This window comes from Dreissena polymorpha, chromosome 2 (assembly GCF_020536995.1).
Source record: "Dreissena polymorpha isolate Duluth1 chromosome 2, UMN_Dpol_1.0, whole genome shotgun sequence".
Lineage (NCBI taxonomy): Eukaryota > Metazoa > Mollusca > Bivalvia > Myida > Dreissenidae > Dreissena > Dreissena polymorpha.
Window position 1 is genome coordinate 152,359,295 of NC_068356.1, and position 25,609 is coordinate 152,384,903.

The 25,609-nt window shown below is 32.4% G+C and overlaps 2 protein-coding genes and 1 long non-coding RNA gene across 4 annotated transcripts in view; 2 read left to right on the forward strand and 1 right to left on the reverse strand.

Annotated features, from left to right (window-relative positions):
* Positions 1–25,609, forward strand: part of LOC127869465 (uncharacterized) — a 314,131-nt gene that overhangs the window by 80,768 nt on the left and 207,754 nt on the right. The gene's annotated exons all lie outside the window — the stretch shown is intronic.
* The window catches only part of LOC127869500 (uncharacterized), a 293,685-nt gene that overhangs the window by 42,961 nt on the left and 225,115 nt on the right, over positions 1–25,609 (reverse strand). The window lies entirely within an intron of this gene.
* Positions 1–25,609, forward strand: part of LOC127869464 (uncharacterized) — a 239,366-nt gene that overhangs the window by 6,003 nt on the left and 207,754 nt on the right. The window contains exons 7-10 of the mRNA XM_052412071.1: positions 128–229; positions 1,030–1,159; positions 1,446–1,575; positions 3,267–3,465. Of these exons, the coding sequence (XP_052268031.1) occupies positions 128–229; positions 1,030–1,159; positions 1,446–1,575; positions 3,267–3,465 (561 nt within the window). The remainder of the gene's footprint in view (positions 1–127; positions 230–1,029; positions 1,160–1,445; positions 1,576–3,266; positions 3,466–25,609) is intronic.

Here is a 25,609-nt window from a genome sequence, read left to right on the forward strand (position 1 = left end):
ACAGGTCACTGCTGCTATAAAAAGGTTAAATATTTCCGCTCAATAACTGTTTAAATAAAAGTATTGTGCTTGGGTTTAATTTAATATGATTTATAATTAGGTGAATATTGTATAACTTCATTTACAGGATATCCTGTCGATATTGGCAGACAACTTCCCGCAGGAAATGTCGTTCCTGGTTTATGCTGGGCATATTTCATAAACTATCTGATGATCACACTTACCAGCGGTGAGTTTAACATGGACTTTATAATCATTTATTTTTTAATCGATTTTTGTGTTCTTTAAGTCAACATTTGTTGCAATCTGTGCGCTTTGTCCGTTGTAACCAGAATGACTCGTGTCGTTTCAATTGCAATATTTGGATTTTTTAACCATATGTATTTTAAAATTAAGATTTAGTCTTACAGTCTACGCTGTCGACATAAAAAATAATTCAAATCACCACAATCGACTCTATGTTATAGAAATGGGCTTTATTTGATTTAGAGCTTCTTTCATAAGGCGATGCTTTTATCTATTTATGCTAGGTAAATATATGTAATCAATTTACCATTTATATATTATTGTTTCATAGTAAAAGCTTTCACACGTATCCCATATATATTATTATTATGCCAGTATTATGTCCTGCTACGATGCAAATAAACACATTAGTCTTATGAATAGAAACGATCAAAATTTTTACAACTATTTCGGCTTCAAAACATCGATATCACTGATATTGGTCGATAGTAACATACTTGATTGTTTTGTAAGTAACTTGGGATAATGTATTGGTTTGGTTCTCCTTAAACCGCTTTAGACTTCGGACCGTATAAGGGTATCGATATCAGTTAGTGTTGTTTATTTGTGAGTTAGTTCTGACGTGTAAGTACATGAATGTTGTGTCAAACTGTGTGGCAGTTACGTTCTTGCCACAATCAAAATATACTAATCATGTTGTTTCTTTTAAATGGCGCAGGACACAGCACAATATATTGAATGTAAATAATACATAATATTGATTAACAATATTTAACTTTGCAGATTTGGACAAGACAATCCAAATTTTTCTGAGACAGAAAAACGTCGAATGTGGCTGTATAAGAAAATTGATTGTAGTCTGGGTGAAATCATGCGATACCGAAAAGCAGCTACACGATCTCGCGAGCGAACGGTGAATAATAAACCAAATCTTTTTATAAACAAACATTATACATCATCTTGTTCATTCAATGATGCCGTGTCTTATTATCATGATTTCAAAGCAAACAATATGTCTTCACATATAAACAAAATTGTGTTTCATATATATTTTAAACAAGTAAGGAGCCTTTATAAGTGAATCACAATATTGTCGAGTAAACTCTTGTGTTGGTCTTTTTCTCAATCAAATTTAATAAAACCTTGTTTGTTTATTATTTTGTTGCAGTCTTATTTAAGTGTTATACTATGTTGTTTAGTGCCATGAATCGCAAGATGACGCATACAGGCAAGTTTCAGACAACTACCAACGGTTTTGGAGGACAGAAAGGCAGGCCTTTTAACCTGAACGTTTATGAATTTGCGGACAATTCCAATCCAGATAAAAAGGTATATTATAAAACTGGTATACTGCTGTTTTTTTTTTTATTTAAGTAAAACTTGATGACCAACTGATATTATATGATACTAATAAGTATTTTTGTTTTATATTATATGGAAGAGGTTATCTATCTAAAAACACGTTCAGTTATGGAAAAACACTATTTAAATTTAGTATGTTAAACACATTTAATTTGAAATTTTAACTGCCATAGCAGGAGAGCAACTGAATAATGGCCATTTATTTCATGAAAGGAACAAATTACTAAACGGTATGACGTGAAGCACATATGATAAATATTACACACATACATAGAAATTAGTACAACTGGGAAGAACGCTTTGGAACGGTCCAAGCAAAGCATTAGGGGATTAAACTCGGTTTTCAGGAGTTCCAAACCTCTCGAAACATTTCATTGTAAAAATCATGAACTTCATAGCAACATAGTAAAAAGTAATGGGAAAAAACAGAACATCATGCGCATATTGATTGAACGATTATGTCAACTTTCTATTAGCATGTTCATTTTTAATTTATTACGTTTGAAGTGTTCACAAGTTTTTACATATTTTCGTAGTAAATGTGTTGTTATCGCTACATAACCATTTGGCCAATACATCACATTGCACATAAGATCTAGGCAACTTGTATGCGAAACATATATGCTTTGAAAATAATACGCCGTCAAACAGTAGCAGTACAGATTATCTTCAAGGCCAACTTATAGCATTGAAGTAGCGCCTTTTAGTTTCAAACCAACTTTGATGTCAGACACAGACGAGCTTTCGCTTGTTTGTAAACACCAACGTCCGTTGCAGGGGTTCATATGATTTTGTGAAACAGAATGTACCTGTGTACAACCTGATACACATTTCCCCACCATAGTGCGAACGTTAGTAGGTTTTGGAAATAAAACTGGGGTACATGAGTATTTGAGCTTTTTGTCAGAATATGTGCACAATTAGAAGCCGTTAAGTTTTGACCTCACTTACAAGCTAAAGCGATTGTGTTTCTCCCGGAATGTCCTTCTTCTATTTATTTTCCGCTAGTACATTGTTGTTTGAATATGGAGAATATAACCTCCACATAAAACAAGTCCATAGGATTTGAACCCATTATATAATTAATGTATGTATACTTCAATTCAACTTTAATATTTAGTACTTACAAATCCTTATATGATTTAAAGCTTAGTCAATCCCATTAAAAATAACTGCTAGATTTGCACTTTACTTTAATGTTTGATATATCACATGAATATATAAATATGCGAATAATGAAACTCGAAAAAAGTTTCCTGTCAACGTCTGATATTCGTTTACATAGACCTCTCTAGGTCCGTTTAAGTTTAATTTTGCGCATGTAGATGTTCTACAACTTAGTCCTGTCTCCAGGTAGGACGATGGCTCCCCGCGCACGGACTACTGTCCACTTCTGTAGTTTCTTATCAGATATATTTTTGCATATACTTGTTCTACAACTGTTTCCTTCTCCAGGTAAGGCGATGGTTCATCATGGATTCTGCACACCTCTGGAGTTGCCTTACAGTTATATTTTATCGTATGTACATGTTCTTTAACTTTGTCCTGTCTCCATGTAGGGTGAAGGCTCCTCGCGCGCAGATAACTGCCCACTTCTGTGGTCCCTTATCAGATATATTGTACGCATGTACATTAACTACTATTGTGTCCTTCTCTAGGTAAGGCGATGGTTCCCCGCGGAGTACTGCACTCCGATGACCTGCCTTCAGACGATGGAGACCGACTTTGCTGGCATCAGTACCGCCACCAAAGAGAACATTGGACCGATGTTCAAAAAGTTGTTTGAAGAAATAGTTTCTCGCGACTACGTAAAGCAAAAGTTAGGCGATAACAAGGTTTCATTGATTTATTTTGATGGTATGTTTTGTTTTTATCAGTTATAAAGTAAATGTGTGATGGGCTTTGTTTATCGTCATCAACTTTAGTCTTTAATCTCGAAAATGTTTATATGTTGTTTAATAAACCTTTCGGCATGAATCTGAGGTCAGACAACGTGTTCTAGAGTGCAAATGGAATTTATGTTAATATAATATAATTGAATATTAGTTGTTTTGATTTCATCAGTCTTGTTCAAATATTTCGTTATGGAATGAGTGTACTCATCAAACGTGGTGAATTTCTAGTTCTTCAAAAAAAAATGTAATTACTACATATCTCAGTTTGACAAAATTAGATTAATTTGAGGGAGAAGGTCTGCTGCTTAAGCAACGCGAACTGACGAACATATAGGATTGCCGATTGGTAGTCTCAACTACTAACACATTAACTCTATATGGCCTTAACAAGGACAAATATGCTGTATATGCCATCATAAGGTTTTAAATGACATTAAATTCGGATTGAAGTCGTGCCGCATTGAGTTTTTCAACTAAATACATTACGGAAGCTTTGTTACATTTTTTCGGAAAGGAAAAAAAGTAAAGTACTAAGCAAGCATATAACGTGTCTTTTATAGTGTAAATACAATTTTCAATATTAACTTTCACATTGACACAATACAAATCTAACATACACTGAGTAACGACGTTCATGCTTTTATTGTTGCAGACCATCATTCAGACACTCCTCTTATAGATCTCTTGGAAAAGGAGATTATGGACCCGGAAGCAACTGTCATTTACTGAAGACCAATCAACTATTGTACTGTTGTCCAGAAATAAGTACACACAAAGTACTGAATTTGCATCAACCATTATTGTCTCCACGATGTATTCTGTTGTGGCGTTCATAGAAATAATTTATTTTATTGTTGGCCTCATCTACACATTTAAATTTTGAATATATTTCTTATTTTGAAATATATTCACTTTAGGTAACTTCGGTTCGTCACGATTTATTTTGTTGTTTTAATCTAATTGCCATTTGTGTTTTTTAACTAACAGTTTATCTTGATTGGGTTGTTTGTGTATCAATACTAAGCAGATTTTATCGAATAGTATATCCAAACGAAATAAATAAAAATCGATGTCTGCTTACTAGTATTTGAAATAAGACAACTATTAAATGCAATGTTTTATTCTGAGAATAATGTTAGTTGTTGCTCATTTAAGTCCACCAAAGTCGTCGCTTTTGAAGGATTATTGTCATTTTAACGATATGGGTGGTGCACTTGTAATTCTTAAACTCATGAAATCAAAGTCAGTTATAAGGTGCATGATTGTAATGTAATTTGTTTAGCTGTTTATATTGTCAATTATCGCTCGGCAGTATATTGAAATGAAAAGTCTATACTTTTAAAACTATGTTCAGGGCAAAGTTACATGTTTATTTGTCTTCTATTAAAATCCGTCTGGGATTGACATATGTACTTTCATTTTTCGAAATCTGAGTAACTAATATATTAGAAAATATATTTTATATGTAAAGTAATTCAATTGTTGATTTGTTTGGAATGCAACAGTTTAGGAACGTATTCTATTTAGGAGTGAAGTACACTTTCTGGAATGATTACCGTTGATTGGTCATCCATAAAGCATGTATGTTATATGATATGTGACGAGTAAATACCTTTCTCGTTTCAAGATCAAATTTAATTAACTTTGCAAACGTTTGAAATTTTATGCCAATCGAAAAACAAATCAACCACGGTTTTATGTTGTACATGAGGAATTACATATTGTTAATAAGCATCTCGGTGAAAATATTGTTGAACAAACGTATGATTTAGTTGTTTGCTAATCTTAACTTGTTGTTTTTTCAATTACCATATAATAGTAATAAGAAAACTTAAAAACCGCCTTCAACATGAATTGAAACAGTTATTATATCAACACATTTTGACAGAAACCCATGTGCAACTACACAAATATTTGAAACTTGATATGAACTTCTTAACTATAAGCACTAAACTGGGATTATTTATTTTTATAATTTCGATTTGATATGATTGTAAACACATGCAAGGCTTTTCATTCCAAGCATTTTACAAGCAAGCTCAAACCACAATTACTTCCTACCAACGCATTTATCTTTAAAGCATTGTTAGTAGCTGTTTGATGAAAACATTGTGATTGTGTTGTTAGTGAATAAGTGTTTTATGGTGCGTCACTTCGACAATGTGCATTTGTATAATGCGCATGTTGCTTGTTGTGTCGCTTGAATTGTCATTTTGGTTTTTAAATGTTAATGTAGATATTTTAGTTTCAACTCACCAGTACACGAAGTGCTCATTGCGATCTTTTGTGATTACCCTGCGTCCGTCATATGTACGTCCCGCGTCGTGGTGCGTCAACGTCTAGCTCGTTACCGAACTCAAGACAACTTTTGTGATTCATTCTTAAAGAAACATACTCCGAATGTATACTGTAAGAGTTCAAATTATGATCACGTGTATCCGAAAACTAGGTCACCAGAAAACATCTAAGAAAAACAGTGTTATCACTCTTGATACCTCTATAATCAATGGTCAAGAAAATTAGCCAACATGTTTTTCGTTACAATATATAGGCCGTGTTTTAGTCATGGTTATGTTCACCTATATACTATATCACAAGTTACAATCATAGTAATCCTTATTATGACTGTATTAGAGAGATTGTTTTACTCAATATTGACGAAACGTGGTCAGAATGTTTACTTTGACAATATTTAGACCAAGTATGAACATCCACCTCTAGCAAAATATAAGTCCAATAGATCTAATTTTGGAAAAAAACAACAACTTTTAACCACTTTTGAAACCGCATTTATTACTAAATCTTGATGAAACTAGGTCAGTTTATGTATCGTTTTAATATTTAATCTGAATTCGAAACTGGGTCACAAGTGTCCAAAACTTAGATTACCAGGTCAGATTTTAGAAACAAAGTGCAAGAACATTAAGGCTACAGTCGGGTCTAAATGTTTATTAAACTTGGTTTGTCTGTTTTTCGTGATAATACAACTGTCACGTTCGAATGTGGATGTTCTCTGTGAACCAAAAACAGCAGGTCAAGTTTCGACTATTGCTTTACCTCTAATTCAGATGGGCGTCTCAGGACCATAATTGTCTTATTGTTTAAATAGACTGTTGGTACACTTATTATGTAACATATGCATGTATCATAAAAGTATTATTGATTTTTATTCCAGCTTTGTTTAGTTGCTCAATGGTTGATATGTTAACTAATTAATATTCATGATGTGTTATGTTGACAACTACCCAGTGCTCAATATTCACGCATATTTCATAGCAATTAACTTCATAATTGACGAATTCGTTTTAAAAAATTGATAAATAAACTAAAATTAATATAATATTTGTTTAATGTATTGAATGTTAAAAATATATATAGTAAAAAAATATCATGATATTTATTACGATAATTACGATAAAATTCCCTGTTTACAGATTTTTGTATTTAAAAACGCCGCATAAACTGTAAATACGAATGACATCATTGTGTGTCCAGACTTTGCAATACACTTGTCATGGAATGGTGAGGGCAATAATACAAGTTGATAATAATAGTTGAACATAAACCATCAGTATACATCAAATCTTTTACTGCTTAAAATAAATGTGTGAACTAAATCGACTTTTTAGTCAATGGTTTGGTTGTTGTGAATGTCACCTCCATATACAATAGGACAGACTATATGCATGCATTAGTTCTCCACAAATATGAAAATACTGTCAACATTCCAAAAACCAACGTTAAACAGTGCTGCATGTGATCAACCTATAAATACGGATGAAAAATCACAATCAATGACATTTAAACAAGTGAATCAATATAGATGAACGTATTAATCATGGTTTTAAATCTTTACTCTTATTTAGACAGTTTTGAGGATATGAACTATATAATTGTTCATATGTCCATGAAATCAAATCATAATATTTACCAATACATTCAAAGATGCATTGATACGTATTGTAAGTAATACATAAACAGGCTAAACCTTATATATTAACAGCGACACTTTCTCTAAAATCATCAGGTATGTGAAATAAATAACATTAATAACTTGGGCAATATGATCAGAGCAACAAATGTTCAATCACTGATTTCATAACGAAAACAGTGTTGCAAACAAAGGAGGCATGCACTCAGTAATAGCGTTATGAAGCAATATATTCAGGCCGACATAAGTCATTCCCTCATTTCCTTTAACACGTCACTGCAATATCAGACATAACAATATCATTAAATTGACATCGACAATGACCGAACATACACATTAAGAGGGTAAATAATGGTATCAGTAGATTCAAAGCAAATGTAGTATTAATTCCATCAATACGTTGACAGTAGATGCAACAAAGTAAAACAAGGGTGATATGGTGTACTTGCAGAATAATTATTTTAATACAAGTTTGAAAATCTCGACAGCAATACAATAGAAATCGCTGATATATTGCTAATTTGAACATTTGAAAAAATATATATTAATTTATTGCGTGCGGTTTGTTAACACCATGTACAAATAAACAGCTTCAAACGTTCAGCTTCCAACGAAGACCAAAAAATCAGACGCTCATATGATCAAAATTAGTGAAGCGTAATATTTGTACTTCCTTTGCTGCAAACGACAAATTAAAAACTTCATGCTTTGAAAATGGATTTATTACGTTTTTTGTTGTGATTATGTCTCCTCAAAAATACGCAATTTGATGTCGATTTTAAAAGGTTTTGTGTTTGTTGTAAGGTTATAGGTTCATTGAACTCGATTTTATAGATACACGTGAGTCGTATTGTCTTACATGGTTTTTGTCGTTATCACGAAAAACTTTGCGCTGTACGTATGTACGAATAAAATTTCAAAGAAATCAAGAACAACTAACGTTGACAGATACATCCGTAATGTGAACAAATCAGTTAACGGAGAGAATCAATAGCTTTTATTGTGTTAATAAATGAACACAACAATATAAAATTAATACATCATATATTGTAACTCGATCGCATTAACAACATCAGAGACATTGGTAATAAGATAATCAACTATGTTCTCATACAAAGCAACCATGACATGTAGAGTAAAGGCATAATAAACATTTAAATAGAAACACAATAATACATAATTTCAACGTCTGTCATATTCATATGAATGCTGCATTCTGATTGGATAATTTTTTCACGTGACCGGTTTTTCCTTTTCCGATGAACCCACTTCGTATGCAAATTTATCCATGAATATTCAAGGCGTTACTTTCTGGTCATAAACTAGTTGCCAAAATGACGTTATGTTTTGCGCGAAACTTCATGGCCTTTTTTATTGGTCAATAGCGAAATGACGTTATATTTTTTGCGCGAACTTCAGCGATATACCCGCTTGACGGAGATGAAACCAAGACTAAAAATAGATGTATACGCTACATTAAAAATGACTTTTATGACCCTAACCCAGATATAATTTCAGCTCATTAAGATCATTATTTGTTGTAAGTATAATGATTGAATAGCACTTTTCTGCATTTCGCCGTCGGCGTTTATGCAAATTAAACGTAATATTCCCGACAGTTCATACACCGATGAAATGCAGAAAAAATGCTATTCAATTATTAAATAAATATGCCAATGACAACAATAACAAACATATCGTTAGTAATAAAATAATGAAAGCAATACATATGTTATGAATACATGAATCTTAAACGACAATAGTCCTTTAAATCAGCAAAATGTGTATTTATAAATCAGCATTGATACTATGTTTATCAACAGATTTACAACGATAGTAGTACTTACGCTGTCATAACCTTTACAACGGTTAATTCTTAATAAAATAAAACGTGAATTATTTCCAACAGTTACATTAAAGCGATATTTAAATTGACCTATCAATATATTCACATATTAGTTTCAACATTTACTTAAAGGCGTCATCATCTACAAATGGTGTTTGTACATGTGTCTTTTTATATACAATTTAATAGAGAACAAACATAATAAAGGAGCACATGACATCATGTATAATTTCACAAGTAAAATAACATAATCAAACTTGTAATAAGAACTGCAAAATGCGTGCTATAAATTGATTCTATATTAACATTATAGAAGCAATTTCGGCGGCAGAATTATACAGATGTTAAAATATGTATATCTATAATTGCAACATTGAAGTGTTAAATAAGTTTCCAACAGTATTGCCGATCACAATATCATTTTATTTTTAACGATAAAAACAAGATTACTAAGTCTGGATGTTTTGCGATTATAATATATATTATCACCATATGTAACACATATATTTCTACAAGATATCATAGCGTGTGGACATTTTTTTACGAAAACAAATATAGAAAAACACTTTATTTCCTAACACGCTCACACAAATGCATAGAACTCGCATTACTATAGGAGATACAATGCCGGTTACTAATAGCAGTTTTTGAAAGAAACACGTTCACAACTTGATATGATGATTATTTCTCCTTGATCACACTATTGGAATAATACAATTTAATTTGATAAAACGTTAGCTTCAAGTGTTATGTTTTGATATCATACATTTTAGCAAATATTCATATCCTCGTAATGGTAATAGCCGGCTATTAACCAGACAATTATTAAACAGCTCAAATTTGCTTACATTTGCAATACACGACTAAAAGTTGAATATCAATTATTGACAAAATAATAATACATTTACGAATTGAATTATAATAATCTGCCAAACAATCCTCGTTGATACGTTAAAGGATCAACGTACTCACCATTTATAAATGAGTGTTATCCGTGCTTGGCAACTTATCAATTGATAAATGTTGTCGTTTGCAACAACATCCCATTTAAGACATCATCCGGACTTATAACGCGGAATCATTCCATAATTATCCTTATGCAAACTTCCATCACCATCTTGTACATGCGTCTATTTATTGCGCGTAGATTAGCATATGTGTAAAATCCAACCCCGTTCTCATAACAGCAGAGGAAATATCTGTTCATGAAACAAGGACTGAGTGTTATTTCCCGCTGTTCATAATACAATGTTTAAGATGTTTTTAAGCGTTTTTCTTACGTGGATTAAATACCTTAAAATCCAACAGGCGTAGGAAATGTTCCAAGTGATACGATTTGCTGAATGGCTTCCGGTGGCGGCCAGTGACGAGGTCTTGCAGTCCCTTTGGACAGGATGTCGGGGCAGTTATAACGAAATGCTTATACAACGTCGCTACGTAATTTTCCTTGCAGTGAATAGGACATTGACGGTCCAGCATGATGATACGTTCGACCAGTTATTGACATATACGTAACTGCTCAGGATTGTGCGACCATATCCATCATCACACAACGCTTTGTTTACTTTCGAGTAAATTGTTTTACCGCGTCTCTCTTGTAGCATTCTACAGTTTTCGGGGTAATCAGACAGTACATGTCTCTAAAAATGGAAGCAAACCTTATGATTGTGGATGGATTATGCAAAAAATACATTTAATAAACAACTTAATAACGTCGATCCAAGATGTGTTCGTCCATATACACGAAGGCTGAGTGTAAGTGACCCAAAACAGGCACAGTATATGTACTACTTACAAGAACTACTAACCATATATGTGTTGGGGTTGTTGTTGTACGTTCGTTTGTTCACAGAGGTGTTATTGAATACGTATGAAGTCAAGCTCCAGTGAAGATGATAAAGCAACAATTTTCATTTTTTATAAACACGAGAATGTTCACATCATTGCGAATTACAAAATGGTCACAAACTGGGTTCAATTACACAATGTCGGTATGGCGTAACATGCGCTTCATAAATGTTGTGATTTTTCGGTGTAGCTGTTTAACGTCACATTTGACGTTTCAGGACCTTCACAGACAGCCAAAAGAATTTAAAAGAAATTTCCCGCCAGTAGGTCCGAATTAATTAAATACAAATTTACATTGGTCAATTTAAAAGAAAGACCCATTAAACATTGACCACACAGCACTTCAAAATAGACATAATACATTAAACGCATTCACGATTCCCAACAGTTTTCTTTGTAGAGGCGTAGCAAGTGTTTCACTGCCGTGTAAGATCAATAATTAGAACATCACCAGCTATAAATAGGAAAGCATATTCAGGGAAAAAGATAAAATAATAGTTTAAAAACGTTAATGTTGAATCAGTTATATTCAATTTATTATATATTTATAGATCAATTAAATAACTATGTATTTTCTGTATTGTATTTGATATTTGTCGTGATTCTGTAAAAAAATTGCGAATTTAAACGTGTATAGTTAACGTTTAACGCGATCATGAGTGTAAAGAAAACGAGTTATTTCGAACCTGGCATTTGTGAACGTTATAGCGAGCATGGTATATAAGCAATATGGTTTCTTTGAAAATCGCTCTAATGCGTGCCCATTTTGCATATTAAATAAACTGTTCAAACAGAAATTACAGAGCCACTTCAGTGCACATACTATGTTTGATAATGCATTCGTTTGTTGGATATTGTTTGCCGTTTTCAACACATATTAGGCCATATCGCGGGGATTTAATTAACCTTACCGTGTGTCCATGGGCGAACTCACGTATTCAAGTGATCTTACGACAGGGGTCCGACTATGTTTTCATCACTACTTTCGCGACTCATCATTAAATTATTGCCGTACTTAACGAACAAACGTGCCTAAGCTTATTGAATTAGAGAAAAAACAATAATCAAAAGATAAAAATTATATGTTCATGCACACGGGCATGTGAAATCACGTCCGTACATATAACATCATTTACGTAGGAAAGGAAACAACGAAATATAAAGTTTGGTATGACATAAATGTGTAATTAAAGAACATGGTAAAAGAGCATGCCCCGTTTTGAATATATCTGCTGAAACGTAATGTTATTAACCACAAACATTTTACTGTAACAAAACGTTGTTTACGATAAGTGGTACAGAAAATACACGCCGAATATCGTTTTAAAAATATTTCTTGTTATGTATTCGTTCCATTGTCATGTTAATGGCGGAAGGGTATACATGTTTGGTGCTACTCATGCGTATGCGTAATTATGTATGTATGCAAACATGTACTGTAAAGAAATATCCTACTAGATATATATATATATATATATATATATATATATAGATATATATATATAGATATATATATATATATATATATATATATATATATATATATATATATATATATATATATATATATATATATACATAAATATATATATATATATATATATATATATATATATATATATATATATATATATATATATATATATATATATAAAGTGTAGCTAACTTATTTGCTATCGAGGCGGATCAATGGCCATGACTTGCGTAAAATTTCAACGTGAGGTGATGTTTAAATCATGTATTTTGTACAATAATATAATACAAAATTATACTCTACTTGAATAGCTTAACCCGTATGGCTTAAAAACGCGTTTATATATTTTAAGTGTCTACAATTCATTGGGGATAATCGCGTGGTACTCTATATGGCGACGTCCATGCCGAGCCGTTTTTTTCGCCGTTTTTTACCCTTCATTTATTTTGTTTTATTTTAGAATTACGTTCACTTTCCAGCCATATCAATAAGAAAGTTATCATCGTTTATTTCCTATTAAAATACGCTTTATTATTGACTTTACTCGCTGCGAATTTTCTTAGTGGAGGTTTAATTTGGTCATTCCGCTAACAAATTTCGCAGAGAGCAAAATCTAGATATAGAGCGAATATATATACGAAATAAACTCTAATAACTTTCTTGCTGATATGGCTGGAAAGTGAGCGGCATTTAAAAATACAGCTAATGAAGGGTATGAAAGGGCGAAAGTACCTGTCTCGGCATAAGCTTCGACATCTTGACTATCACGTGAAAACACCCTTTGATATTATAATAGGATTTCGTTTGTTGCAAAATTGGCTAAATTGCTGAATGATTTTAATTTTGTCTGTTATTTCGTAAGCAGGCATTTATAAAATATATTTTTGTCGAAATTCGACCAGCATTCTTTGAAATTGACAATCTGCAATCAATGTTTAAATTGCGACAAGGTTAAAGTAACATAATAAGTAAAACTTAGCCTAAAGCTTGAATGTGATATTTGAATCCGATACTGGAATAAACGCATTGACATTTTTTAAACTATTTATTATGCCTCGGACAGCAGGGCAATACTTTTATTAATTAATAATATATCATAATGTTCCCACCATTCGTCAAAATTACGGGTCTTCCGGAGAACGATGCAAGGCATTCCTTGTCGCAGATAAACCACCGTGTCACTTAAAAGAAAATCAAAACGTACGGAACCACCACCTGTACGTAGATAATCCAAACACAGTTGGATAATTCGAACTGAAGAAAAAATGTCGGCCGAAACTGAAACTGAAAGGTAGGTGATTATTTTATCATTTCTGATTATTTAGTAACTATAAGGAATTTATTGTTCTACACATTTGATAATGAATGTCTGACACACATATGCGTTTTGAGTTCTGCAATGATTTAATAGTTTTCTAGTAAAAAACGATATATTTGTCTTCGGAAAATGCTAATTTTTATGAAATGCGACATATGTGTTGAACTATTTACAAGTTAATAGACAAAAGAGCGAACGAAACTTTAACAGAGATATGCCAAATTATATCATGAATGTCCTTTAGAAGTTTACTTTAAACACCTAGTATGTTTCTGTGTTAAAATCATGTGTTAGCAGGAAGGGTATAAAAGTTTATGTATTAATCCAAACTGATAAGAAAATGTATGTGGATATTAACCAAACTCAAAATGGATAATGCACCAACTGCGCATTATAATCGCGTGATACTCTATATGGCGACGTCCATGCCGAGCCGTTTTTTTCGCCGTTTTTTACCCTTTATTTATTTTGTTTTATTTTAAAATTACGCTCACTTTCCAGCCATATCAATAAGAAAGTTATCATCGTTTATTTCGTATTAAAATACGCTTTATAATTGACTTTACTCGCAGCGAATTTTCTTAGTGGAGGTTTAATTTGGTCATTCCGCTAACAAATTTCGCAGAGAGTAAGGTCTAGATATAGAGCGAATATATATACGAAATAAACTCTAATAACTTTCTTGCTGATATGGCTGGAAAGTGAACGGCATTTAAAAATACAGCTAATGAAGGGTATGAAAGGGCGGAAGTACCTGTCTCGGCATAAGCTTCGACATCTTGACTATCACGTGAAAACACCCTTTGATATTATAATAGGATTTCGTTTGTTGCAAAATTGGCTAAATTGCTGAATGATTTTAATTTTGTCTGTTATTTCGTAAGCAGGCATTTATAAAATATATTTTTGTCGAAATTCGACCTGCATTCTTTGAAATTGACAATCTGCAATCAATGTTTAAATCGCGACAAAATTAAAGTAACATAATAAGTAAAACTTAGCCTTGAGCTTGAATGTGATATTTGAATCCGATACTGGAATAAACGCATTGACTTTTTTTAAACTATTTATTATGCCTCGGACATCAGGGCAATACTTTTATAAATTTATAATATATCATAATGTTCCCGCCATTCGTTAAAATTACGGGTCTTCCGGAGAACGAGGCAAGGCACTCCTCGTCGCAGATAAACCACCGTGTCACTTAAAAGAAAATCAAAACGTACGGAACCACCCCCTGTACGTCGATAATCCAAACTCAGTTGGTTAATTCGAACTGAAGAACAAAATGTCGGCCGAAATTGAAACTGAAAGGTAGGTGATTATTTTAGCATTTCTGCTAATTTAGTAACTATAAGGACGTTACTGTTCTACACATTTGATAATGAATGTCTGACACACATACGCGTTTTGAGTTCTGCAACGATTTAATAGTTTTCTAGTAAAAAAAGAATCGGATATATTTGTCTTCGGAAAATGCTAATTTTCATGAAATGCGACATATGTGTTGAATTATTTACAAGTTAATTGACAAAAGAGCGAACGAAACTTTAACAGAGATATTCAAAATTAAATCATGAATGTCCTTTAGAAGTTTACTTTTTCCACCTGGTATGTTTCTGTGTTAAAATCATGTGTTAGCAGGAAGGGTATAAAAGTTTATGTATAAATCCAAACTGCTAAGAAAATGTATGTGGATATTAACAAAACTCAAAATAGATAATGCACCAACTGCGCATTATAATTGCGTGATACTCAATATGGCGACGTCCATGCCGAGCCGTTTTTTTTTTGCCGTTTTATACCCTTCATTTATTTTGTTTTATTTTAAAATTACGTTCACTTTCCAGCCATATCAATAAGAAAGTTATCATCGTTTATTTCCTATTAAAATACGCTTTATTATTGACTTTACTCGCTGCGAATTTTCTTAGTGGAGGTTTAATTTGGTCATTCCGCTAACAAATTTCGCAGAGAGTAAAATCTAGATATAGAGCGAATATATATACGAAATAAACTCTAATAACTTTCTTGCTGATATGGCTGGAAAGTGAGCGGCATTTAAAAATACAGCTAATGAAGGGTATGAAAGGGCGAAAGTACCTGTCTCGGCATAAGCTTCGACATCTTGACTATCACGTGAAAACACCCTTTGATATTATAATAGGATTTCGTTTGTTGCAAAATTGGCTAAATTGCTGAATTATGTTAATTTTGTGTTATTTCGTAAGCAGGCATTTATGAAATATATTTTTGTCGAACTTCGACCTGCATTCTTTGAAATTGACAATCTGCAATCAATGTTTAAATCGCGACAAGGTAAAAGTAACATAATAAGTAAAACTTAGCCTTGAGCTTGAATGTGATATTTGAATCCGATACTGGAATAAACGCATTGACATTTTTTAAACTATTTATTATGCCTCGGACATCAGGGCAATACTTTTATAAATAAATAATATATCATAATGTTCCCACCATTCGTCAAAATTACGGGTCTACCGGAGAACGAGGCAAGGCACTCCTCGTCGCAGATAAACCACCGTGTCACTTAAAAGAAAATCAAAACGTACGGAACCACCTTGTGCGTCGATAATCCAAACTCAGTTGGATAATTCAAACTGAAGAAAAAAATGTCGGCCGAAACTGAAACTGAAAGGTAGGTGATTATTTTATCATTTCTGCTAATTGAGTAACTATAAGGACTTTATTGTTCTACACATTTGATAATGTATGTCTGACACACACATGCGTTTTGAGTTCTGCAATGATTTAATAGTTTTCTAGTAAAAAACGATATATTTGTCTTCGGAAAATGCTAATTTTCATGAAATGCGACATATGTGTTGAATTATTTACAAGTTAATTGACAAAAGAGCGAACGAAACTTTAACAGAGATATTCAAAATTATATCATGAATGTCCTTTAGAAGTGTACTTTTAACACCTAGTATGTTTCTGTGTTAAAATCATGTGTTAGCAGGAAGGGTATAAAAGTTTATGTATAAATTCAAACTGATAAGAAAATGTATGTGGATATTAACAAAACTCAAAAAGGATAATGCACATGCTGCGATGTTTTTGAAATGTTTTCCAAAGACAGGTTGGATATTATTCTTCGAAAACAACTATTTATAACCAAAGACTCAAACGATGTGTATAATGGAATATTAAAAATACTTTCCACGAACATCAACATTCATTTATTTGTTATTAGTGAAATCAATTTTGTAAAAAACGATATATCTGTCTTCGGATGATGCTAATTTTCATGAAATGCGACATATGTGTTGAATTATTTACAAATTAATTGACAAAAGAGCGAACGAAACTTAAACAGAGATATGCCAAATTATATCATGAATGTCCTTTAGAAGTTTACTTTAAACACCTAGTATGTTTCTGTGTTAAAATCATGTGTTTGCAGGAAGGGTATAAAAGTTTATGTATAAATTCAAACTGCTAAGAAAATGTATGTGGATATTAACAAAACTCAAAATGGATAATGCACATGCTTCGATGTATTTGAAATGTTTTCCAAACACAGGTCGGATATTATTCTTTGAAAACAACTATTTATAACCAAAGACTCAAACGATGTGTATAATGGAATATTAAAAATACTTTCCACGAACATCAACATTCATTTATTTGTTATTAGTGAAATCAATTTCAATGGAATTTGCAAATATATACAATTGAGATTAGAAGCAAAATAACATGCGAAATTTGCATTCCACGTACACAGAGATGCCATAGCACGTGTTCCATGTCATTTTGGATAGCATGAAAAGCAAGAAATTTAAAAATGTCCCTACTTATTATATAATCACTTGATTTAAAGGAATTCTATTCTAAGCTGCATGCTAAAGTGGCACTTGCCCTGCTGATTCGTGTATTTGTCACCATATTAGAGGTTTCGAATATTATTCGAGGCATAACTGATCTGATTCATTATACATTATATCAGAAAGATTGCATCCAATTGTACACAAATAGTTAAGGCAATATCGACGGCTAGTATAGCATTTTACTTTCCGAAAAATATTTACACATTGAAAAGAACATTTTAAATGATTTCTAAATACACAGACCTATATATAAAAAATCTTCTGTAAATGATGTATTTTAATAATAATAAAAGGTTTTCCCCGTGACCCTTTTTGCCGGCGCGGGAAAATTGAAGTAGTAGTAAAATATTTACGAGTAAATTGAACAGTACCCCGCTATGCGCATGCTCACTTACGATAAACGACTTTAAACGGTATTTAAGCATAGAAAGCTTGCGAGTTTTATATGGAATGACTTAAATATAAAATATTTGTGGACTTGAGCTATTTTTCTTTCCGATTTCATTTATTACGTATTATTCCTTCCGATTTTATGATAATACAATTTGGACTTTTTGTAATTGTGAATATTTGATATTTCATTATATAGGGAAAAACCGTCTATTCGCTCCTTTAAACTGGTGACAAATAGTTTTAAAGCTTGGGCGATGGGCAGGCACTTTGATTAACTTTTTCTATCACTTTGATAACGCCATTTTAAATAGCGAGTTGCTGATGTTGTTCATCTATGTTTTGTGGAGTAATATCAGCATATATTTTTGTCCGATAACATAATTGCCGGTTGTTCCATGTAAGGTAAGTTCTCATCTTTTTTTATTTTTCTACGTAATGGTTAGTTGTGTTATGGATTAGTATTTTGTTCAGGCATTTAGAGTTCATTAACTTTTTCCAGATTTTCAAACATATTCATTTTATTTCGATGTAATTGTTATGGGTTTTTAGCGCATTGTATCCGGAAAATAACATTTTATCAAAAAGAAACGTTTATTATGTCACAACTTACCTTAAATAAACGTGTTCTTATAAATAAATGACTGGAGTCTTTATGTCTGTCCCGATTTTTTCTTTAGTTTGAAATATCCTACACAGTTTGGATTATCGACGTACAGGGGGTGGGAACGCGTTTTTCAAATGACCATATTGGAAATCTCGTGATAGTACATGTCAGTCCTCTTGAAAATACTCCACTCGGCTTCTAATCACAAAGGCCGTCTCTTCCTGAATAATTACAACGATACTCGGCTGCTTTGATTGCTTACCATGGTAACTACCTTTATAGATAATACGTTGATCACTTGCTTACGTTTAATTTGTGCCTTTAGAAGATCATTTTAATGTTAGATGCACATCAAGAAACGTATCAATGGTATTGATTTAAGAAGAGCAATATAACATATTAACTTGAGTAAGCAAAGAAATTTAATAATTGCCATGAATGTCCTACACACTATGCATCATTTGTAGAGATGTGCAACTACGTAATTCATATATTGCTTGAATTATTTGTTCAATCGAATGTATGATCAGATAAGGAACCAAAATCCAACTGTTCTTGTCCACGCAGAATTGTTTTTACAGATGGATAGGAAAGCTTCAATTTGTAATTATCAATGGCGATGAATAACCGTACACGCAGATTACTTTCGCGATATTCGCTTAACTTGCAGACATGAACATACTTAGAAAAAATAATGCTCAAACAGCAGTCCGCGTTAACGTAAATAATACATTTAATAGACTGACATAATTTAAGCATGCACCGTTAAATTGCAGTTAATGGCAAGATATGTGTTTATTCATTTACTTGTTTTGGAGAGGAGGGGGGTGCAAAACTGTTCACAATGCACGCATATCAATTGCCTGTATGGCTGTTCACGTGTTTTCATGGGCGATTTCGCTCCTTCCACCGTTGAACTTGGGTACATCCTTAGATTATGGATATTTCCTGCTATGGTAAAAGCTGTCAAATAGCTTCATCGTTAATGGTGCTAATTAGAAGGCCTTGCATTAACATTATCCGCACATAGCTTATCAATACATCCGCATGTTTTTATTATGAGTTTTTCCTCTTAATTCGAAATCTTGAACTAAATCAGGCGCTTACCGTGCGATTAAGGCACATGATCGAAACTAACACGTGGTGAGTATGGATACGTTTTAATAGCGCATACGTGTCATCAATATACCTATCAAATAATAAACTTAAATATCAATAACGATTTTACTGTTAAGATCGTGTTCGAAAATGTTATCTTTATACAGTGACTATTTTAGAGATAAGATTCATAATTCTAAGAGACCATTTTGCACTTACTGCACATCGAATGTGTGTTAAACCAAATGGTAGTTAAGCTGACCGCTGTAATATTACTCAACATACTGATGACAAAAGCGTAAGAAACTTATTAAAAAAATCAAATGTAGAAACCTAGGAGACCTAAATATTAACTAAACATTCATGTCATTGTATAGTCCATAACACTATTCACATATGCTACCAATAAAAGTCGGGTTAGATACGGAATGTTAAAGTATTGAAAAGCTGCGTAAACAAAATTTATACTAGTAATATATTGACACTTATCGTGTAAGTAATGGCACACGTTCAAAGAATATCGCGGTTATGGTGATTATGATTTCTTTCAACTTGGATTTACCTTGGAAATTATTCCGCGTACGAGATGGTAATAAAACAACAATTACAACAGCGACAACATCAACATAAGGACTGTTAATTGATGTTCTTCCCCGTATGCTTATTCATATTACGTTTAATGACCGAGGTTATTTTAAATATTGAACACGAAAAACAATATATCGCAAAGTCAATTGTTCTATTTACTTAAATTACTAAACATTCATGTACTCTGGTTACATAAGTAAAATAGCATTGTTGCAAATATGCATTACTACATTTTTAAGAGTAGTAATTGATGTGAATACGAGTTGAGGCAAATCGTACATTAACATGGTAATTAGATATGTGAATTACACATACTTATTGACGAAATAAAAATTAATTACATAGAGGATATTTGTTGGATTTGTTGGATTATCGATTTTAGTTCACGAGTGATAAAAAAAGATATGTTCACGAATGGCGCGGCCACGAGTGAAAATATATATTTTCTATGACCACAAGTGAATTAAAATCGATATTCCACTGAATCTAACAAATGTTCTTTTCATTTTATGCTTTTTTTTCACCGTTAATATACAATTTCAAAGAATTAACTAAAGAATTTCGCTGGGATAATGACGTCATTTCGTCAAAAAATGACGTCATCTCACAGTAAACAGTGAAAAGTATCGATAATTTTCACTTATAATTTTCACTGTTTGAAACAGTGAAATTATCAGTTTTAATTCATTGATATCTCTATAAACCACCGGAAAGCATAAAATAAAAATTTCAAACTAAACATACCTTATTGCAATAGCATACTTCTTATCCAGTCGTCATATTACACAGGTGAAAAGTATGATAACCGGTTAGTATTGTAAATAATCATTTTGATATAATGCGTAAATCAAACATATGAATTTATCAAAATACGTTGCAGACATTTGTCATATATGCAGCAGAGCGTTTTAAATATGTTATACTCCCTGAAAACATGACTAACATAACAAACTTCCTTTCGCTGGAAGAAATACATAACACAAATATGCATTCACGTAAAAAATTACATAAATTAAATGTATACTGCATTTATGTTTCTAATAAAGTATGTTAATAGAAACGAACATTTGTCACCGTGTCCTTGCAACTGATACACAAACTTTATGCATACTGAAGTTTGTTTCTGATAGATATTTAAACACAAAAGCCATTGTTCTGTGGACGTTCTCGCATTCTTAATTGTATTACGTTAACGTACGTAATAAAACATACATATGTGTAAATTTTGTTTAATGCATTATATGTTCGTACAAATACCTTGTATAACGTTTTGTTAAAATGTATGTACACAAATTGTACAATTGTTATTTTAAATACATTTAAGTAACATGCATAATCGTATACACAAATTTACAATGTTGCGCTAAATTTATAATCAACAAAATGCTTATAAGAATCTAGTCAATCCTTACATGATTGTGTATATCATTTAATTTCATTAAATATTTTGTCGTTGCGTTAAAATAACATGATATTGTTTTTAGCACCCGCGATCATTGAATCAGTGCTGCTTCCGCAGATAACCGATAATGGTCCATTATATACAATATATATGGATATATGGAATAGATGGGTTATTTATCCCCGAATATCCACATATAATGACATTTCAAAACATAATAAAACAGTTGATCATCAGAGGTATATACATCCTTCTGCGTCTGAATAGATGTTTACCTTAGGCGCTACTATTTGTTCAAGGGTCGTGTGGCTATGCCCTGGGACTTTGGATGTAAGAGTTTTATTTTTCTGGCAGCACTCATGCAAATACAAATATGCAAACATGTACAAGCTCCACCCATTTTTATTATCTGTTTAGTTTGGATTCGCCTTGGATAAAAAATCGACTTACATCTGTTATGTGTAAATAAGAAGTATCATGATAAAAACATAGCATATACATAGTGTGATTTATAAGTCGATTTTCACATATCGCGCGAAGAAACGCACACGCGTTTAATAAAGTGCTCAATGCATGAAAAATACCACAATGTTTAATATTTTTCAAATGTATCTTGATTTTTATTTGATCATGCAGCTTCTGTGTTTTTTACGCTGTATGATAGCGTTAAATAATATTGGGGAAACCATTTGTGCGCAGCTAGAATTGACCATATATGTTTTTTTGTAAACTTGTAATTAACTGGGTTTGTTAAATAGGAGCAAAGTTTTCAGAGCAAGAGCAAATAAAACAAGATAACGAAAGCAAATATCAAATTGTGTGTTAAGTGATGTATACTTTTTAAATTCATATTCAATTTATATAAAAACGCCAACAATTACGAACACATCGCTAAAGATAGTATCTAAATAACAATAAGTATGATATGAATACATGTTCCGATTTAAGTCATTTAAATCAGCTAATAAGTATACACATTTTATAAATATATTCAAAGCTAGAACAAAATACATATACAGTAATCAATAAATATACCAAGGCAATCAATTAAGAACATATCGCCTATGATTAAGTCCATAAAGCAATGAATATGGTATGAATAACTGAAAATACAACGACTGAAGTCACTCAAATCAAAAATATTTGTAAAGAAATACATTGGAAGAGACATTATTTTGATCAATGAGTTAACAACAACAGCACTTATGCTTTCAATATGGTCACATATTGTAATGGAAATAAAATAAAATGTTATGAATTTCCATCCGTTATATCAAAGCGACATTTAAACAAAACGTATCAAATCATCTTCTGAAATATTATTTTTTCCAGCATTTACCCTTTGGCGAGATCATGGAAAACGGCTTATAACTTGCCATTGTATATAAATGCAGTTGGAAGCCAACAAAAAATACGGTAATCACGCTATAAAAAAGCATTCACACACTTAGAGAAAACACACGATTAACGGTATAACTATATTTACGAAAATTCAAACATTAGGTATATCATGTGTGAACAAAAATATCCGCATAAATACATCAATATTACAACATATATCTTTGTATCTTTAAATACTATAAAACATATGTGTTTTGATGAGAACAGTTTATACGTTTTCAATAAAAAAGTACGTTGACGTGTCCAGTCAAAACCACGAGCAATAATAAATTCACATAAGAAGAAGTTTAATCAATTCGCATATAACTACTGGCCTATGTTTCTTATATATTAATGTAACGATTGCGTTATTGAAGACATTTTTTGAGGTAGGAATGAACTTAAATATGCAACAATGCTATATATAACTTCAACATGATTGTTTTCAATACGTTTTCCTTAATATTGCCGATCACAATCGGCAATATTAAGGAACCCTAACCTTAACCCTAACCCTAACTGTTTATTATCAACGAGAAAAACAAGAGTGCTATCTAAACATGTACTGCAATTACCACAATACCAGTTACTACCAGTAACACATACATTCAAAAAGTACAAATACGTCAACATTACCAACCACAAACCAAGTAAAAATGTAGCTAGAAAGACGGAAATACAAATAATAAAAATATATTTTATTTCCTAACACGCTTACACAAATAAATACAGGTCGCATAACTACATGCATCGACAGCATGCTAGTAACTACAATGAGTTAAAAAAAAATTCATATGCATACCTTGATAAGATACCGCTGGTATCGAAGAGAGATACATACATATTTAAGAAATAATATTTTTCTATCATGGTTTGTTGTCGAATAACCCACAGTAAGGAGTATAGATGCGTAGGAATTAAATCACGAGTGCGAAGCACGAGTGATTTGATAACACGCATCTATAAAACTTAATGTGGGTTTGTCGACAACAAACCATCATATAAAAACATTATTTCGATTCTAACACGATTCTGATTGATTTGGTTCAAGCTTTAGGACGTGAACTATATTTTTCAATACCCCGCCCTTCTTAGTACTAAGTTCACTATTTAGTGACGTAATTGAATTGTACAAACATATGACGTCATGTTCATTCATAAATATTTTGCAAATGACGTCACTTTCATTGAAATCAACAATCGTAGAAACGTAATATCGTCACGTGTATTGATGCTACTGAAAAGCTGACATGCTATAAATGTTTTCTGAATTACGTTCCCTAACAAATAACATTTTTTGTAGACGTGGTTATGCCACTTATCACCAAATATACAATTTGTTGTTTCATTATTTTTATATACATGATACATTTCTTTTAGAGCGGGTTTTAGCACGTGCATTTTACTGCAATATTTTCTTTATTTATTCGGAACTATTTTCGAAACATTAAGCTCCGCCCATAAGTTATTGCAGAATAACCCACACTTGATTTCCTTCTTTGTCTATAGAAAACAAGTCCCGTGTCGTGTTAGAATAGTGTACAATCATATAAAATGTAGTAATTATACAACTTTATTTTGCAAACTATCGTTAGCTAGAAGATTGAAAGTTGTTTAACACACTTAAGCTAATATGATTTCTCTGGTAAAGGTTACAGCCGACTGTCAACACGACAATTGTAAAACAGTTTGCTCACATTTTCAAACAATTGCAAGTAACATCCATTAATGACCAAATAATTCCGTGAAGTCGTTGAAATATCACATTCTTCTCAACAATGCTCTTTGTTACTTCAGAGGATGAAAGAACTCACAATTTACACAAGAGTGTTATACATGCCTAGTAACTGGTTAATCTATAACCGTACACGTTTTACATCAACATTCTTTCATGAACATCCTTCAGGTTGTTAACACGACTCCCGACCATAATCATCCTCAGGTAAACCTCTCTTACAATCTCGTCCATTGGTCTCATTAATGTCTGCAGTGTAACATCTGGCTCGTCAAACACCCAGTTCTCATCCATGGATCGGAGGAGTCTGTTCATGATCATGAGCCTCAGCAACTCCATCGCCGTTCTCCTCCTGGTGTACCATCGGAATGGTTCAGGATGTGCAATGAGTGCTTGTCGTATCTTTGGAAGTCTCAGGATCATCCAGGGACCCTCATCCATCATTTCTGTAATCGTTACTATCCATGTACGCTGTTGTTTTTCTTCCAGTGCACATGCGGTCATCAAATTTCTATTTGTAATCATATAATACGGCAGCTCTCGGGTGACTAATGCAACTCTTAGCGCACCCAATCCTCCATGTAACCAGTGTAACATACTTCTTTCGTGAAACAAGGACTGATGATTGTTTTCTGCCA